Source organism: Hippocampus comes, unplaced genomic scaffold (assembly GCF_001891065.2).
Source record: "Hippocampus comes isolate QL1 unplaced genomic scaffold, H_comes_QL1_v1.1 scaffold18, whole genome shotgun sequence".
Taxonomy (NCBI): domain Eukaryota; kingdom Metazoa; phylum Chordata; class Actinopteri; order Syngnathiformes; family Syngnathidae; genus Hippocampus; species Hippocampus comes.
The window spans coordinates 448,960-465,623 of record NW_017805014.1 but is presented as its reverse complement, the minus strand read 5'-3'; the positions used below and the strand labels follow the sequence as shown (position 1 = coordinate 465,623).

Genomic DNA, 16,664 nt, shown 5'->3' with positions numbered 1-16,664 from the left:
CGGCTAGCGCATGCTTGAACGCTTCATGCTGCTTCTTCTTCGTCGTCCTCCTTCATCCTCTCCTCGCCGCCGCCGACGCGCTCACCGCTGGATCTCGGTGATGCGTTCAGGTGCACGGCAAAAGCCACGTACTTTCTACCACTCACACTTGCCTCGCTCTTTGGCCGTGGCCACGCGAGCTTGTTTTTGCATTTGAACGCCTCTGTTGTTGAAATAATACCTGTCACAATAGAAATTGTCGAAGAAATAAATTCTCCCCTTGTTGAGGCAAACTCTCCGTTCCGGTAGGCGTGGCTTGACGGAAAGTAGCAAAGTGCAGGACTTTGAAACTGCCCCAAGTGTGTGCTTGTACCTTACTTACCCCACGCTGACATTTTCCGTTCGGACGTCAAGGTAGGACCAACACTAAACGTCATTTAAATTTGCCCTCTCTTCAAGGAAGTCAAAATACGCGCCTATGAAATCCAATAGTCAGGTGTAATGCAACATGTGTGAAAGTAAACGTTCACATTCGACGTCCATGCCAGCATGTTGGACTTTGAACACCTTTGAATGTGAGTTAATGATAAGGAAGTTGTGTTTTGTAGCAAAGTGAATGCATGTAGTTTGAGCTTCTATTAATTCGATTCCTTTGCTCTTTTGTAATCCAGCTTAATTAACCTCCAAGTACCTCCAAAAGGTCAACGTAGCTTGTTTATTTATTTATTTTTTTATATTTCAGATGTTCCTGTTTTAGGAAGGATTACCTCTGTACAGTTTCATCGTTAATCAACTTTTCATTTCACATCTTACTGCTGATTCACTCGTCTTTTTGGTACATTTGAAGCGATTTTTCATCCAAGTGATTTCATTTGTTGATGTATTTTGATATCAGTCAAGGTCATGGCCTCCCCCAGCACACTCTTGTCAGAGGCGCTGCTCCAATGTGGCATCTGTCAGGATGTGTTCTCCGAGCCTGTGTCCATTCCCTGCGGTCACAGCTTCTGCCACAGCTGCATCACATCCCGCTGGGATCGCGGCGCCTCCTCCAGCTGCCCCAAATGCGACACGCTCTTCACCACCCGGCCGGAGCTCTGCGAGAACTCTTTTGCCAGGGAAATGTCCGAGCGCGTCCGAGCCAGAAGGAAGCAGATGGACTCGGAGGTTCAGGAGATGATCCAGGACAGACGGCAGCAAGTGGAGGAGATCAAACATTGCGTGGAACTCAGCAAAGTGAGTTGGCCTAAGACACAATACAGTATGCCACTAGATAGCGCCAAAGCCCATCTCACCGGCAAGTAATAATTGGCTTCCTATGCTGAAGTGGCCCATTTTAACAGTTTAAAGTCCGTGTAAGGTGAAAATATGTCTTTAAAATACACACCAGAAGAGATTTGTGAACAGCCTTTGTTGCAGATCCTTGCTGAGGAGAAAGATAATGTCAAGATGTCTTGTAATGTCCAGACGATTAGACACCCTCTTATATATTACATCGTATTTTCCGCACTAAAAGGCGCACCTAAAGGCCTTCCATTTTCTTAAAAGCTCACAGTGCACCTTAAAATCTGATGCGCCTCGTGTATGGTCATTACGGTAATATTTCAACCCCAAAATGGCTCCTTGCTAGAGACATGCTTACAACGCAGAGTTCAAACTTAAGGCGATCGGGTTACGCAGTTGAACACGGAAATAGAGCAGCGGCAAGAGAGTTCAACGTTAACGAGTCAATGTTATAACTTGCTCTTGGTTAAGTGAACTGTGTCGCTCCTTAATTAAATACATTTTACTGACATCTGATCGTTCTGTTGGTATTTCCTTGAGCGTATCTCCATCTAGTGGATGCATTGTAGATTGCGTCCAATGTTTGAAAAAATAATAAAATACGCCATTCATTGAAGGTGCGCCTCATAATCCAGTGCGCCTTTTAGTGTGGAAAATACGGTATATATTAGTACGGCAACATGTTGTTTGAAGTTTTATATGGATGGTATAAGCAGTACAGAACATGAATGGATGTGATTTTTCCTATCACATGTGAGCATTAGCAGTAAGCACAACTCCTACTTTGAATGACGTTTCCAGGAAAAGGCCAAGTTGGAACTAGACCGCAGCGCACAGATATTCTCTGCTCTGTCGGAGGCCCTGGAGAGAAGTCGGTCCGAGCTGCTGGAGAGCATCCAGAGGCGGCAGGCCGCGACGGAGCACGCGGCCCAGAGGCTCACGGCACAGCTGGAGCTGGAGGTCAAGGAGCTGGAGAGGAGAAGAAGGGAGATGGAGCAGCTCCTGAACACCGACGACCGCCTCCTTCTTCTGCAGGTCGGCGGCGGCGAGCCCAGCTGGAAGTGGTTTACTTTTTGTCTCTTTTTTTTTTTTTTTCATTCGTCACAACTTGTGTGTGCCAGAGGTCTTCGGGCTTGTCTTCAGCATCCTGTTGTGACAACGTCATCCACTCAGACCCATGTGTGGGGATTGTGAGGAGAGCTTTGGACCATGTTGATCAACAACTCTGCTCTTTTTTAAAAACGCTTTCCATTGAAGGTCAGGCAAATTGCACAGATTTTTTTTTTTTTTTACAAAGCAATTTCTACACTCACGACGGTTTGCTGGCTCTCAACTATTTTTCTTAACTTGCAGAGCATGACGTGATGTTGCAGTATGCAGGTCAGCAGACGCTACGACAAAAAACATTCTCACATCCCAGGAATGATCACATCAGTTCTTGTGCTCCTTTGTAGCTGACGTTTATCTGGACCCCAGGACAGCCAACCCATGGCTCTTTCTGTCTGAGGACGGGAGACGGGTGCAGGATGGAGACATCGAGCGGGACCTGCCGGACTTGCCCGAGCGCTTTGACACCGTTCCCTGTGTGCTGGCCACCAAGGTAACTCTTGAGATGGAACGGAAGGAGCGGGTAGAAAGGAGCTGCGGGAGACAGGCTGTCTTGTTATGCAGGGTTTCACCACCGGGAGGCACTACTGGGAGGTGGAGGTTGGGGACAAGACGTCGTGGGACCTGGGAGTGGCTGAGGCGTCGGTCAACAGGAAGGGCTTGGTGACGCTATGCCCGCAAAACGGATACTGGGCTGTGTGTCTGAGACGCGCCGCTGAGTACCGGGCCTGTGCGGCACAAGCGCAGCTTTTGTATCTCCCCCAGAGGCCGAAGGTCATCGGGCTGTTTTTGGATGTGGCGGACGGGACGGTGTCCTTCTATGACGCCGAGGCCAAGTCGCACATCTATTCCTTTACGCACGTTCACTTCACAGAAGCCGTGTTTCCGCTTTTCAACCCGGACGTGAGTGACAACGGAAGAAACGGCTCGCCGCTCATCATCCGGCCTGCGGATGGAAGCACGAGTTTTGACACCGTCACGATATAACGGACAGGGGGCAAAAACTGAACTCTATTGGTCGTTGAAATAAACGTGTGAATTTGACACACCACAGCGAAGAGTGTTCTTCACAACCGTGGGAAATATTAGCAAGTGCATAAAAGAAAGCTTCAAAAAGGTGAAAAATCAGGGCGCTTGCTCTGCTGTTGAACGCTAAATACGCTGAAACGACGACCCACTGACCTGAAAAAAATGAACATTGCCTCATCTAGCATCTTTTTTTATGCCTTCACAATACTACACGTTTGATTCCCGAAAATATATCCACTTTAAAACCTCCAATGGCTGGAATACGTCCGAGCCGGTCGTCACAAGCGTTTGCCACGCCGAGACAACGTGGCGCTCTACAGCGGCCACACCAACGCCGAGCCACGGTGCACACGCTCCGCTTAACAGCTAGATTTTTTTCATTTTCAGTCTCAAATATTTCGTATTATTCTATCGATTGATCAAATCATCGGAGAAAATGTTATTTTGCATTAAAGAAGAATACAAAACATTTTTTCCTCTTTCCATGACTCACCAAACCTTTTGGAACTGATTCGGTTACTCGTTTGGCCGTTGTTTTCCAAAGTAAAAGCAGATGTTTGCTTATTTTAATTAAACACAAAAATAATCAACTTTCTATGGCAATTAATGACATGCTGTGTCAATATGTAACGCGGCCATTTTCATTGCTGTATTCCAATCAAATCCGTTCTGCTCAACCTGCACCAAGAAGACTCACCCTGAACACAGATCCCAGAGCAGCACGCCACTCCAAAAATTCCCGGCTCGCGCCCGCTAAACTAGCCTGGGCGAGCGCACGCAACGTAATCTGATTAGTGCACAGGCAGGATTACCCACAGAAGCAGATGGAGCTGTGAGGTGGTCGTCAAGGTTTATTTTGAGCCAATGAGAGCAAGATGAAGGCGGATTAAATCGCACATTGTCCAAGCCTAATGTGCAGACGTTTCGGAATTTTTGACCAAGCAAGGTAAATTCCAACATATCCATGTAGCAGTTGTATTTATTTATTTATTTTTTTGTAAGATGAGAACAACAAAGTACCACATGTAATCGGATGACATCATTTAAAATACTCAGTAATGAGTTTTTTTCGATGCTTCACCGTCATTGTTATTTAAAACCCCATCCAGGTGGTTTATACTGGCTGCTTGTGGATCGTTGGTGTGATGTCCCCCATGGCGGACGAAACGGCGGGGGACCTCCCGGTAAGAGACGTGGGTCTGATGAGGGGGGGACTCATGCCAGCTGCTGTCCCAGGTTTGTTCCGACTCGTCCAGCTGAGAGGTTTTAAATACCAAAACTGCATTGATGACCATGCCCTGTCTGAGCAGAGGCCATAAGTGACGTGAAGCCGTGGAAGAAGCATCACATCATGATTACGAAAGGTGATGGAGACCACCGTACGGTCTTTATCTCCAAGCTCTTCTTGAGCCATTTTCTTCCTCGTCCTTCCAGATCCTCAGCGGGTTTTTCGCCTGCCCAGGGAGCAACTGGAGAATCTTTGCCTCAACGTGCAAGAAGAAAATGTGGTGCTGAGAAATCACACACGAGCGCAGGAGCAGAAGATGCGCAGGTGGGCGCGACAATCAAGCGCAAAGCAGCACATAAAAAAGTCTTGAAAACGTCTCAAACTGACCGTGTGGTTGATTTTCAACCCCAAAGGATGTCCACGAGGCTGATGCGTCTCCGTCAGGTGGGGACGTGTCCCGGCAGCGCCAAGGAGAAGGACATGGAGGACGACCTGCAGGAGTTGGAAAATCGCGTGGCCGCGCTGGAGAGCCAGAAAGTCGTTTTACGCAACAAACTCAGCCTGGCCAAGCAGCACATTCTGGACCTGGGGGGTCGCACGCCATACAGGTTCAGCAAAGGTGTGCTGATGTTCTTCCGGGACCGTCTCCCACTTGTTCAAATTAAAATTCCACTTTGAGCTTTCTGTCTCTTTCTCCTCCCGGAAAGGTACAAAAAGTACAGAAGTGGATGGGGTAGCCAGCAGAGCGGCCCACACAGCCCCGCCCCGCTACTGTCCCCCGATGGAGGACACCAGAGGAGACGCGGACAAATTGTGAGTGACAAATAGAATAACCGAGTTCATTTGAAGCCCTCCGTTTCTGCCCCCCCCCTCTCTCCTACTCCCAGCAGTGCGGGTGAGCAGATGAGGGTGATGGAGCTGGAGCTGACCGCCCGGACCCTGCGGGAGACGCTCAGAGAGAAAGAGAAAGAGATGGAGGGAACCGAGAGAGAGATGAAGAGGCAACAGTCGGAAAGGCACAGGTGAGAACAGCAGTGAAGGTCACAGTAAGATTTCGCAAAGGCTGAATTGAGATTTGGAAGCTTCACATGTAAAAATGTCGAAACCGAAAAAACCTTTTGATTAAAAGTCAAATGTCTTTCACGAAACAGACGTGTGGATGCATCCGTTATGTGTTAACGATACGGAATGACATTAAATGATGCAGGACGGGAATGAATGCTGATTATTTGAGGGGATGTGGACATTTTTGGCATGCTGAAAATCACGATCAAGGCGAATTCAATGGGCCGAATGTTTAGAATTTTAAATGGGAACAAAGATGTGAATCTGTCTTGTCCGAATGTGGCCTTGGGAATTCCGGAGGGAATTTTAGTGGGGAAAATGGTGAATTTTTGGTCAGTGGGAATTTTTGGCAAGTTGAAAATGGTTCTCAAGGTGAAGTGAATGAGCTGAGTCTTTTGAATTTTAAATGATGTGAATCTCTTATGTTGAATGTCCCGTTGGGATCGAATGATCCATTTTTGGCTGAAAATGTTGCATTTTGGGAAAAACGGTGAATTTTTGGAATGAGAAAAATAAGAGCCTGCAAGGTGTGAATGTTATTTTTGGAATACTGTTATGTTGAAATTGGAGGAATTTTGTCGAAATAAATACATGTCCAAATCTTGGGCAGAAGAAAAATAGGAACAATGTATATGATTCCAAATTCGTGGATCGCTATGACGTGGATGGCTGATTGTCTACATAACGGTACTACTGGAATGTAATGAAATCGAATTTATTGTCAGTGCAGTTGTGACGCGTGCACAGCAGCAAAATTCATTTAACAGTGACAACCCATCCAAGAGACAAGAGAAAAACAATGACCGACAGAGGGAGACAGAACGGGAGGGAACCCTGACAGGATACCAGACACCACTCAGATTTTCTTCGATGAAAAATAAATGGATAAGGAAGGACGGGGTGAGAGAACAAGTCCTAAACTATGTTCCTATAAAGGAAGGACACATGGGCGTTGGGTATCAGGCGGTGGACATTCCAGTCCAGACAAAGTGAACGGGCCATCGCGGCATGGACTGTGCGCTAGCTGCTAGCCGGCAGGAGGCATTGAAAATAATGGGCATTGCCTTGCCTAAAAAAAAAAAAAAAAAAAATTCTCCTTCTCTGGTCAGGATAAACATCAGAGAGAACGTGGACGTCATCGGTCTCCAAAAACAGCTTTCCGAGAAGAGCGTCGCCCTGAGGGTCACGCAGGAGAAGATGGCCGATCTTCAACAGGTGCCACGCGACAGGCCACGACTTTTGGTACAATAGCAATACGTTACGTCCTCATGTTTTTTTCTTTCCAGGCCTATGAGAACCAACTGGAGGAGGTAAATGCACGCGCGGAAGTACGTCTGGCTGACCGCTCGTATTCATGAGTTGAGACTTTTCCTTTCCTTTGCAGAGTCAGAGGTCCCAGCGTGAAAGTCAGACTCTTCTTTTGGAGAAAGTGGAAGAACTGAGCGAGCGGCTCAAGCAGGAGCGGCACAGAGCGCTGACGCTGGAGGCCGAGCTGACGACTGCCGGCGTGTCTCTGCAGAACCTGGACAAGGTCTGGAGCCAAGAAGAACCGCGGCGGGATTTTCGTTGGTGGAGCCGCTGGACAAGGCGATTGTTTCTCTTCCAGCTCCAAGAGCGCATCGCCGACCTGGAAGGAGAGAAGGATCGGATCAAAGAAAACTACGACTCCCTGCTTGAGAGGTAAGACTCCAAAATTCATTCGACGCACTGAAAACCCTTCGATCACATTTGTGTTTCTTTCCCTTCCCTGAGTACTTTATCGACTTATAATGGACGTGTCGGCCACGCGGACAAACGTATCGAGGTCGACGTGCAGAGGGAGGAGCCGGAGGACGCGACGTGCAGGATAGACAACCAGATCTTGACGGCAGCGCTGCAAACCGAGAGGGAGGAGAGAGACCGACTGCGATCAGAGGCGGAGAAGCTCAGACAAGAGAAGGAGACACTGGAGAGGCAACATCACGGTACGCTGACCTCTTCGGAAGATTTCGCCACCCTTGAGTTGAGTTAACTCCAGTATGAATTCACGTTTGGGAACCCGCCTCTTACGCAATCGCATCTTTGTTCAGCCAAAGTGAAAGATTTGGATGAGGAGATTCTTCAGTACAAAGGAGAGATATCCTCCCTGCAGAACAGACTGGACTCGGTCACCAAGGTTGATAAACATCGAAAGGACACATCGCACACTTCCCCTTTTGACCTCGCTTTGAAACGGTTCATTCTCCATCTCAAGGAGTTCGACATGAGCGACGAAGAGCTCAGCCAAACGCTTTTGCAGATCAAGGTGAGCAAGCAAAGAACGTCCCCCCCCGGCTTCCCCGGCCCCCCCAATTATCTTCCCGCATTGGGGCAGGCCTTCCGGATGCAGCAGGAGAGCAGGGAGGGTTTACGTTTCCTCGGGCCCGACGGCGGCACGGAAGACCCCGAGCGCACCGACATGCAGGCATTACACGCCGAGACCGTGCTGGAGCTGCAGAAAACCAGGAGCCTCCTTTTGCTGGAGCACCGCATCAGTAAAGACCTTCAGGTGCCTTCGCGTTCCTCAATATCGGTGAGTCGCAACACTTGGCCCCGCCTTCTTTTTCACCAAAAAATGTTTCGATCTGAAGATGGAGCTGGACACGATCAAGGAAAGGCTGGAGACAGAGAGGGCGCAGGTGAGGATGGCAATGGCGGAGAAAGACCAAGTTTTATCCAAAAGAGCTTTTCAGATCAACACTTTACAAGGTAAGGAAACACCCAACGTGTCCTCATCAAACCTTGACTTCGTGGAAAGGAAAATTCACTTCAACTGCTTCTGTTCTGAAGCCCGGTTGAAAGATTTTGCATACAGTACCAAGAACCGCAAAGGGACCGTGCCCATACAGTACACGTGGCCAGCAAGTGAGCAGGAAGTAGGCCAAGGCGTTGAGGATGACGTTTCATGCGCTCCCCCGAGGCTCGGAGAGTCCCTCTTGGAACTCCACATCAAGGTAAGAAATTTGGAATGACCTCCCACTGAACGTTCGGCATCTTTAAAACTCGTCTCAAAACTGATTTGTATTCTTTGGCTTTTGACTCAGCGTGAGGCTTGATTTTTAGTTTGACTGTTTTTGTGCTTTCTACTGTCTTTGTTATTCGTTTATTGTTTATTGTTGGAAATAGGCGGCCCGGTGGTCGAGTGGTTAGCGCGTCGACCTCACAGTGCAGAGGTCGTGGGTTCAATTCCAGTTTCGGCCTCCCTGTGTGGAGTTTGCATGTTCTCCCCGGGCCCGCGTGGGTTTTCTCTCCGGGTACTCCGGTTTCCTCCCACATTCCAAAAACATGCATGGCAGGTTCATGGAAAACTCTAAATTGTCCCTCGTGTGAGTGTGAGCGTGGATAGTTGTTCGTCTTGTGTGTGCCCTGCGATTGGCTGACAACCGGTTCAGGGTGTCCCCCGCCTACTGCCCGAAGACGGCTGGGATAGGCTCCAGCACCCATCGCGACCCTTGTGAGAATAATGATGGATGGATGTTGGAAATATGATATTTGCTCCATGTACAGCACTTTGTATACAGCAGTGGTTGTTTTAAAGTGCTCGAGAAATACACTTGAGTTGAATAAATACTTGAAGTGTTGTCTTCATGGCGAGATGTCGTCACCTAATATGCCGTCTTTCTCCTTGAGGCTGCCACCTTTACCCCAGGCGGCCTTCGGACGATGGGCAACCTTCACGCAGACCGAGCTGAAGACACCGTGACCTTCTGCACCTACAGCCTTTTGGACTTTGAAGTTCACTCCACGCCTCTGGTGGCGGGAAGCCAGCCCAACTATGGCTTCACTTCGCATTACGCTTTGACGGCCCGTGATCTGGGCAGGCTGCGGGTGCAGGGCGCGAGGGTCCGAGTGGAGCTCCACCAGGCAATAGGCGGTGTCCGCTTTGTGACGCACGGAAGTGGCCACTTGTCCCTCATGGGGGCTATGGAGAGGAGAGGGGAGCGCGCCAATGGCCGGGTCAACATCACAGGTTGGTGATTTTAGGTCACGAAAGAACGAAAACGAAACAAAGACAAATTGAAATTAAAAAAAAAACCAAAAAACCCCAACGCTTTTGTTAATAAAACAAAATAAAAAGGAAAATATGTTTGAACTGAAACTACATCTTATGTGTACAAAATGTTTCAAACACTTAATCCCAAATTGGAAAATTTCTATGGGAATTTTCCGCAAATTGAAGGGAAATATGTCACTTTCACACAATGAATTTCGCAGCCCTGCATTGTTGTCTCACCTTAAGGCTCTGAGGGGGAAGTCGTCGGTGTGGTGGATTTCTGGGCGCGCTTGTTCCCTCCAGCAGAGCCCCTGGAGGGCATGGCGGCAGGAGACGGTGATGGGATCACAGCAACACAGATGATACCTGCTCACGTCACTCTGGGCTGGCGAGAAGGCGGCCATGCAGTAAAAATGCTCATTTACCTTAATTATTATTATTTTTTAAATCCCCATCACCGACTCGTCACTTTCTGCCCACAGCAGGAGTTGTACGACTACGGCGGCGGGATCCCCAATGCGTTGCTGCTGCTGCTTGACCAATGCGAGGGCCTCAGCGGGCGATGGCCCGGGCTACTTCCTGATGCATACCTGACCTACAGGCTCTACGACCTGCAGCCACATGTGTCAAAAACCATCCCGGGCACCGCCGACCCCGTATTCCACGACGCTGCCAGCTACCCGCTTGCCGTCACAGCAGATGTGTTGCGCTACCTGCGGTATGCTGTGAGACCGATATTTCAGACTTGGGCGTTGTGGCAAAGTGTGAAAACATACGCTCATTCGTTTGCGCAGGTCGAGCAGTCTTTGGGTGTATGTGTTTGATGAGAGCGATGATCAGATCCCGCCAGCCTACTTGGCTAAAACGCCCGTCCCGCTGAGAGCGCTTGCTACGGGCAAGGAGATCACAGGTGTGTTCACGTGGAAAGGAGGAAAAAAAAGAAAGAAACCAAAATTCAGGAAATTCATTTAGAAATCCAAAGGTGTTGTGCTCTTTTCATTATTCAGTAGTGCCTAGCGATACAAGTGAGTTTTTAGATACAAGATGACAATAAGCAGCGATGTTACCCTTTAAGCAGCGGATATCTGAACCCAAATGGTCCAGCAACACATGCTGAGACTATATAACACTACCAACAGGCATATATTCTTTCTCATCTGTAAAATAGGACTCATATTATTGCCGTATTGAGAACACAAGAGAGGAGCTGAGCCTCCGTTACAGTCTCTGTAATGCTGTTTTCCCCATTTTTTGGATTTTTTTAAAAAAAAAATCCATTTCACCATCCATCCATCCATCCATCCATTCATCCATCTATCCATCCATCCATTTTCTAATCCGCTTTTCCTCACAAGGGTCGCAACCATGCTGGAGCGTATTGAGAACACAAGAGAGGAGCTGAGCCTCCGTTACAGTCTCTTTAATGCTGTTTTCCCCATTTTTTGGATTATTTTTTAAAAATCCATCTCTCTATCCATCCATCCATCCATCCATCCATTCATTTTCTAATCCTCTTTTCCTCACAAGGGTCGCAACCATGTTCCATTAACCTGCCATACATGTTTTTGGAATGTATGGCACCAAAATTAATTTTATTCCTTGTGTATAGTTTGGCAAAACATATTGTTGTCGGAAACGGTTGCCAGCCAATTGCAGGGCATACATAGACAAACAACCATTAACGCTCAAAATCACAACTAGGGACTACTAGGAGTGTTCCGTTAACCTGCCATGCATGTTTTTGGAATGTGGGAGGAAACCAGAGTATGTTAAGGGACCAAAATTAAGCTGTTTTATTCCTTGTACAGTATACATTTTGGCAAAACAGCCGATATATTGGTTGTCGCAATTTTTTTTTCTGCCAAACATTGGAATCGGCATCGGCCTGAAAAAAAAAAATCAAAATTGGTTGGGCCCTACAATAAAGTCCACTTCATCTCCAGGCGATTACGTGCTGCGCGATCCTGCCGGGGGTCCTCGGGGAACAGTCAGAGTACTGATTAAATGGAAATACCCCTTTCAACCGCCGCCGGATGCCATAGGAAGCAGTGAGCGGAGACGAGAAGAAGCACAAGGGTCACAGAGGCCCATAGCCACGCCCAGGGTCAAGGTATTGTTCGCACTTTTTCTGCCGGCTTCACCAAATGGCTGTGACTATTCTACATTTTCACTCATTTTCCTCCAGACGCAGACATTTGTGCCAGGACAACCGAAAACAAGACAGAGGAAGACAAAAGCTTGTGTGAGGTTTCAGAAGCACGACATCAGGGTACGCTGAGCCGGCTCATGCTCATGTTTCCGACTGCTCTGTGTTGACAGCCTGCGCCCGACTCCATAAAACCGGTCGGCACCAAGAAAACCCACGAGGGGTCACCCGGCCTACCCGACAAGGGACCCTCTATTGCGCTTACCGCGTCTTCTGATTCGCCAATGACAAAGTAAGTTACACCTGCAGGAATTAAAGTACGGTTATCCCTCGTTTTTCGTGGTTCATGGGGACCATTAACTCTCATTGGTCGATGTCGTGCTGGGAACCAATCACGTGCCTTTTTTGAGTCGGCATGTACATTACAGGACAGGTATGTACAAAGCCTTTGAGTCACGTCAGCTCTTTGTTCGGTATGAGGTGAAACCTCCTCCCCTTTGCGCATCAACATGAAACAATGCGTCTTTCCCCAGTATGGCTGCTGTATTAATTTTAATTAAAAATATAAATACATATAATAATAACAAACAAAAAAAAAACGTGAACACTGAATATAACACAACTCCCTTCATTGAACTTTTAAGATCTCCAGAAACCTCATCCGGAGAGTCGCCGTTGAGAAAAAGCTCTGCGAGTGAGGGGGGCACTCTGGTAGGAACTCACAGGAATTTGATCAAATACAGTATGACCATGGCGCTGACCTGAAAAAAATTGTTCGCACTGTGACCTGATTTTCAGAATATTCCCTCTGTGGATGTGGTGTCAGTGGATGAGGTGGAGGAACTGGACGAGGAGATTGGTAGGAACACTCTGAGTTTGTGTGTTGCTTTCGAAGCAGGCTAGTGGACAGTGTTCTTCTTTTTTTTCCCCAAAACTGTGGAGCAGCTGAAGATCCGTCAGAGTCTTCGCATACCTCAACGAGTGACCTCTTCATCGTGCCATCCAAACCAAAGAAAAGACAGGTAAAATAAATGCCTTTATTTTTAAAAAGCATCTCATGGTAAAATCGGTTTTCCTCCTTTCAGGGAAACAAACTGAGAGTGGAGATCCTGTCCTTGACCTTTGAACCCTCCTCTCACGTGGCGCTGGACAATTCGGTGCAGCGCGTCTTCGTGGAATATCGTTTGCTTGGCGTCCCCATGGAGACCACCGAGACGCCCCTGTCCCTCCGCAAGCCCACGGCGGGGGAGGAGATTCACTACAACTTCACACGAGGTGATAGAAGAGGAAAATAAAGACAGTGTGTGGCTCAAGTTTGCTTTGGGCTGATGGACAAATTCCTCTCTTGCTCCGCAAGTCATCTATGTGGATGGGTCATCGTCGGCCCCACTCAGACGGTATCTGTACACCATGTTGGAGGGCAGTGACCCCAATAGGCGCCGGTATCATATCTCAAATTCAAATTCAATTCAGTTTTCCTGAGGTATTCCGTCTCACAAATGTCGGAGTTTGTTTTTACGCAGGTTGAAGTTCACAATCGTCAGTGAGCCGATGGACGACGACGAGGAATGTGCGGATGTCGGCTACGCTTTTCTAGATCTGCAGGAGCTGCTGCTGACAGGAAATGATGTCATTGAACGGCAAATTGACAGTAGGCCTTTCTTCGGCAATTTAACCCGCTGCGATGAGGAAGCAGATTGCGTCACTCTTTCACATTTGCGTGTTTTCTCCAGTCGTGCGTGTGGATGAAGAGCAGGAGGTGATTGGATTCTTGAAAGTGTCAGTGGAGGCAGCAAAAGCACTGAGCGGTATATACAAGGAGTTTCAGCAGCCAGAGGAGGAGGGCAGCGAGCAGGAAGAAGAGGAGGAGGAAGAGGAGCAGAAGGAGGAAAATGACATTAAAGTCATTGAAGACGATGACAGTGATTTCTGAGGGGGGGGAAAAGTGTCTGATTGCAAATTTTATAAATCCTGTGTGCAATTTTGATTCATGTTAGTGTACTACATATTTGACTGAATAACACTGAACTATGGAAGCCTTTATATTGGTCATTTCTCTGTGAATGTTGAGGTTATATAATAAATAATTCGAGTTCAAAGCTCAAGGGGATAATCAAACTATGATTGATTTCAATTACTCTCTTCTTGCTAGTAATTTTGTGGCTGTGGTTCTGAGTATAAAAACAACTTTTTGGGAGATTTCCAACGACCCATGAACGCCTCACATGGCAGCCCAATTCCCAATCACAGTAGCACCTGCTGTATTTTTTTTTTTACCTGTTTCAAATCAAACAAATAAAAACTTTCATCGGCAGGATTTGTTGCACGATCGTGTGTTTTTCACTGAAGCCTTCGTCAATTTGAGCGCGATACCACATTGGTGTCGAATTACATAAAACAGGACAGAAGGAACTACGAAGGTAAAGTTAGCTGTTTTTCCTCACCCGTTTCCACAACGGTACATTATCAAGTTAGCAAGTTTGCTAATATCAATCACATACAATGACGGTCCAATTAGTATTTTTTTTTCTCCTTGAATCTTAAAATTAGGATACGCCTCCCACTCAAAAAGAATCCTGTTTCTTTCTTTCGTTCTTTTTTTTTTTTTTTTTTTTAAACAATAAAGAAGGAATAAATGAAGTTTGTCAGCCACCAGCTTGTCAGCCAGCTTTTCCACAACAAGTTCATTGTGGTGTTGGGAGACTCGAGTAAGTATCTCACTTCTGTTCATATTTTTCCTCACGTAAGATAAGATAAGAAAACCTTTTATTAGTCTCGAAATGGATAAATTCCCAATTCACAACAGCAAAGTTATGAAAGGAAGAAGTAGAAGAACAAAATATAGAACAACAAAACATGTAAAATGGGTTGCAAACCTGAGCGTAAAAAGCCCCAAGATTGAGAGGCCCGATTTTAATTTAGAACCAGAAATAAATCTTGAATAACATGGACCTATGTTTCCCTGATTAATGCGTATCTCTCTGTATCACCAGTTCAGCGGTCCATCTACAAAGACCTTGTCGTGCTTTTACAGAAGGATGAATACCTCCACACGGCCCAACTTAAAAGAAAGGCAAGTGATCGCGAGAAATTCCTGTTCTTCATGTGTATAACTTTTGCTGTTTTCAGTTGATCTCACTTTCTGTCTCTCTGCAGGGTGAGATGAGCTTCGAGCAGGACTGCCTGGTGGAAGGAGGTTGCCTGAGCCAGATGCACAATGGAACGGGATACCGTGAGGTCCGGCAGTACCAGTCCCCCCACCACCTGGTCCGCTTCTACTTTGTGACGCGCATCTACTCGGACTACATGAAGAGCATCATGGAGGACTTCCGCCACGGACTTAAACCAGATTTGGTCATCGTCAACTCCTGTGTTTGGGACATTTCAAGGTAAGCTATGGAGCTTATCGTTAAGGCAGTTGAGCATCCAAATCTTATTTGTGCGGTTTGCTTTTAAGCATCCCAATTATGCTGCTACTTGGCTTTAACGGAACCTCCTTGTAGGTACCATTCACAATGGGTGGACAGGTACAAGGACAACCTCAATATGTTCTTTGAAGAACTGCTTGGGATCCTGCCAGAAGAAAGCTTGGTCATATGGAACCTCACCATGCCCCTGGGAGAGTGCATAAAAGGGGGGTTCTTGGTTCCTGAGGTACAGTATCATACATTGTATATTCAGAGCAGTGAAACGATAAACCTGCTGCCCACAACATATCAAATCACCGTTTAGTTTCAAATTGAACGAGGGGAGTCAACATTGTTGCCCTGCTCCGAAGCAGATCTCGTACAAGGCGTCCCATCTACGTCATGACGTGATCGAAGCCAACTTCTACAGCGGAGTGCTGGCCGAAGCCTTCAAGGTGGACGTGCTGGACCTCCACTTTCACTTCCGCTTTTCCCTGCAGCACCGCACAAAAGACGGCATCCACTGGAACGCCCTGGCTCACCGCCAAATAAGCACGCTGCTGTCGCTGCACGCCGCAGACGCCTGGGGCGTGGAGTTGCCGCGTCGTTCTTTGGGTGATGACGAACGCACATTGAAAAGGTGGCGGGTTGTATTCAATGCTGACTCACTCCACTTTTTTCTTTTAGTCGATTTTTCGGTCGCCCGTCCACCGCAGGACTCGGAAAGTACCGGTAATCAACGTGATGGTATGATACTGGTTGAACTGAAATCATCTGTGGTCTTTCCAAAATGCATCTTTGCTCATTCTATTCCACAGTGAGGCCTCAAAGAATCACCTGGTCGCCTCGTCCTCGCCACCGTGGCTTGACAGACTTTGAAGCTCACCCGCCGCCATGCAGGGACGAGCATGCTGCTGACCACAGACCTTACGGTCATCGTGGCTCTCTACCAATCGGTGGGCAATGCCGGTTCATAACATTCTGGTGCCGCCTTTTTGACGTGTCCACTCAGCAGCCCGTTGTTCTACGTGTTGCAGATTACAACGGCCCATACGTGATGAGGACGAGGCGCACCAGACACCACTACATGCCGTATACTCATCGCAGGTCCAACTACCATTACTAGACTTCATTCTCATCTGCGTTGAAATGCTTCTGCGCATCCTCAAGAAAGCGTGCTTCTCTGCGAGGAGAAGATGTTCATGTTGGGGTCAGTTCTCACACAATCTCCACATGCATTGAATTCTTAGTGTAAGTTTTATATATTCGGTGTTGTTGATTTTTTTTTTTTTTTTAACGTGCGTTTCATATTAAAGATGCCGTTCCAATGTGAACTTTTTTTCTTTTGTTTTATACACAAGTCTGTGAGGGTTGTGCAGTGTCACCATGCAGGTGGATTTAACTCATGTA

General features: G+C 47.3%; 3 protein-coding genes across 8 annotated transcripts; all 3 read left to right on the top strand.

The window, feature by feature from the left end:
• The first annotated feature begins 33 nt into the window (after positions 1 to 33).
• Positions 34 to 3,415, top strand: LOC109511914 (E3 ubiquitin-protein ligase TRIM39-like). Of its 3 annotated transcripts, none has more exons than XM_019863297.1 (7): positions 34 to 110; positions 880 to 1,212; positions 2,062 to 2,295; positions 2,382 to 2,517; positions 2,614 to 2,640; positions 2,715 to 2,860; positions 2,932 to 3,415. In XM_019863297.1, the coding sequence occupies exons 2-7, from the start codon at positions 883 to 885 to the stop codon at positions 3,352 to 3,354; spliced, it is 1,296 nt and encodes a 431-aa protein (XP_019718856.1). In that variant the 5' UTR covers positions 34 to 110; positions 880 to 882; the 3' UTR covers positions 3,355 to 3,415. The 3 variants fall into 3 exon arrangements, with proteins under 3 accessions (XP_019718856.1, XP_019718854.1, XP_019718855.1); XM_019863295.1 differs by having other exon boundaries at positions 34 to 393; XM_019863296.1 differs by having other exon boundaries at positions 34 to 393; positions 875 to 1,212.
• Positions 3,416 to 4,048: 633 nt separating this feature from the next.
• rpgrip1 (RPGR interacting protein 1) lies at positions 4,049 to 13,784 on the top strand. Of its 3 annotated transcripts, none has more exons than XM_019863199.1 (31): positions 4,049 to 4,342; positions 4,506 to 4,632; positions 4,707 to 4,760; positions 4,831 to 4,948; positions 5,038 to 5,243; positions 5,332 to 5,437; positions 5,512 to 5,646; positions 6,799 to 6,904; positions 6,976 to 6,999; positions 7,074 to 7,220; positions 7,296 to 7,369; positions 7,442 to 7,653; positions 7,759 to 7,844; positions 7,923 to 7,973; positions 8,043 to 8,216; positions 8,299 to 8,416; positions 8,498 to 8,661; positions 9,338 to 9,677; positions 9,948 to 10,108; positions 10,187 to 10,419; positions 10,496 to 10,611; positions 11,645 to 11,811; positions 11,887 to 11,943; positions 12,021 to 12,139; positions 12,492 to 12,558; positions 12,646 to 12,706; positions 12,799 to 12,869; positions 12,933 to 13,122; positions 13,205 to 13,289; positions 13,371 to 13,498; positions 13,581 to 13,784. In XM_019863199.1, exons 2-31 carry the CDS (start codon positions 4,542 to 4,544, stop codon positions 13,778 to 13,780), a joined length of 3,861 nt encoding a protein of 1,286 aa, XP_019718758.1. In that variant the 5' UTR covers positions 4,049 to 4,342; positions 4,506 to 4,541; the 3' UTR covers positions 13,781 to 13,784. The 3 variants fall into 3 exon arrangements, with proteins under 3 accessions (XP_019718758.1, XP_019718757.1, XP_019718759.1); XM_019863198.1 differs by having other exon boundaries at positions 10,184 to 10,419; XM_019863200.1 differs by lacking the exon at positions 4,707 to 4,760 and having other exon boundaries at positions 10,184 to 10,419.
• A 360-nt stretch (positions 13,785 to 14,144) lies between these two features.
• On the top strand, positions 14,145 to 16,593 carry fam113 (family with sequence similarity 113). Of its 2 annotated transcripts, none has more exons than XM_019863201.1 (9): positions 14,145 to 14,267; positions 14,474 to 14,555; positions 14,841 to 14,920; positions 15,004 to 15,236; positions 15,351 to 15,501; positions 15,629 to 15,869; positions 15,942 to 16,001; positions 16,073 to 16,210; positions 16,292 to 16,593. In XM_019863201.1, exons 2-9 carry the CDS (start codon positions 14,483 to 14,485, stop codon positions 16,378 to 16,380), a joined length of 1,065 nt encoding a protein of 354 aa, XP_019718760.1. In that variant the 5' UTR covers positions 14,145 to 14,267; positions 14,474 to 14,482; the 3' UTR covers positions 16,381 to 16,593. The 2 variants fall into 2 exon arrangements, with proteins under 2 accessions (XP_019718760.1, XP_019718761.1); XM_019863202.1 differs by having other exon boundaries at positions 14,157 to 14,267; positions 14,477 to 14,555.
• Positions 16,594 to 16,664: the final 71 nt, after the last annotated feature.

Coding starts and splice junctions, on each gene's coding strand:
- LOC109511914 (XM_019863297.1), top strand. CDS start 883: ATGGCCTCCCCCAGCACACTCTTGTCAGAGGCGCTGCTCCAATGTGGC. Junction 1,213..2,061: donor ATTGCGTGGAACTCAGCAAA/GTGAGTTGGCCT, acceptor TGACGTTTCCAG/GAAAAGGCCAAGTTGGAACT. Junction 2,518..2,613: donor AAAAACGCTTTCCATTGAAG/GTCAGGCAAATT, acceptor CTTAACTTGCAG/AGCATGACGTGATGTTGCAG.
- rpgrip1 (XM_019863198.1), top strand. CDS start 4,542: ATGTCCCCCATGGCGGACGAAACGGCGGGGGACCTCCCGGTAAGAGAC. Junction 7,654..7,758: donor ACTGGAGAGGCAACATCACG/GTACGCTGACCT, acceptor ATCTTTGTTCAG/CCAAAGTGAAAGATTTGGAT. Junction 13,123..13,204: donor TCACTACAACTTCACACGAG/GTGATAGAAGAG, acceptor TTGCTCCGCAAG/TCATCTATGTGGATGGGTCA.
- fam113 (XM_019863201.1), top strand. CDS start 14,483: ATGAAGTTTGTCAGCCACCAGCTTGTCAGCCAGCTTTTCCACAACAAG. Junction 15,502..15,628: donor GGGGGTTCTTGGTTCCTGAG/GTACAGTATCAT, acceptor GCTCCGAAGCAG/ATCTCGTACAAGGCGTCCCA. Junction 16,002..16,072: donor TACCGGTAATCAACGTGATG/GTATGATACTGG, acceptor TCTATTCCACAG/TGAGGCCTCAAAGAATCACC.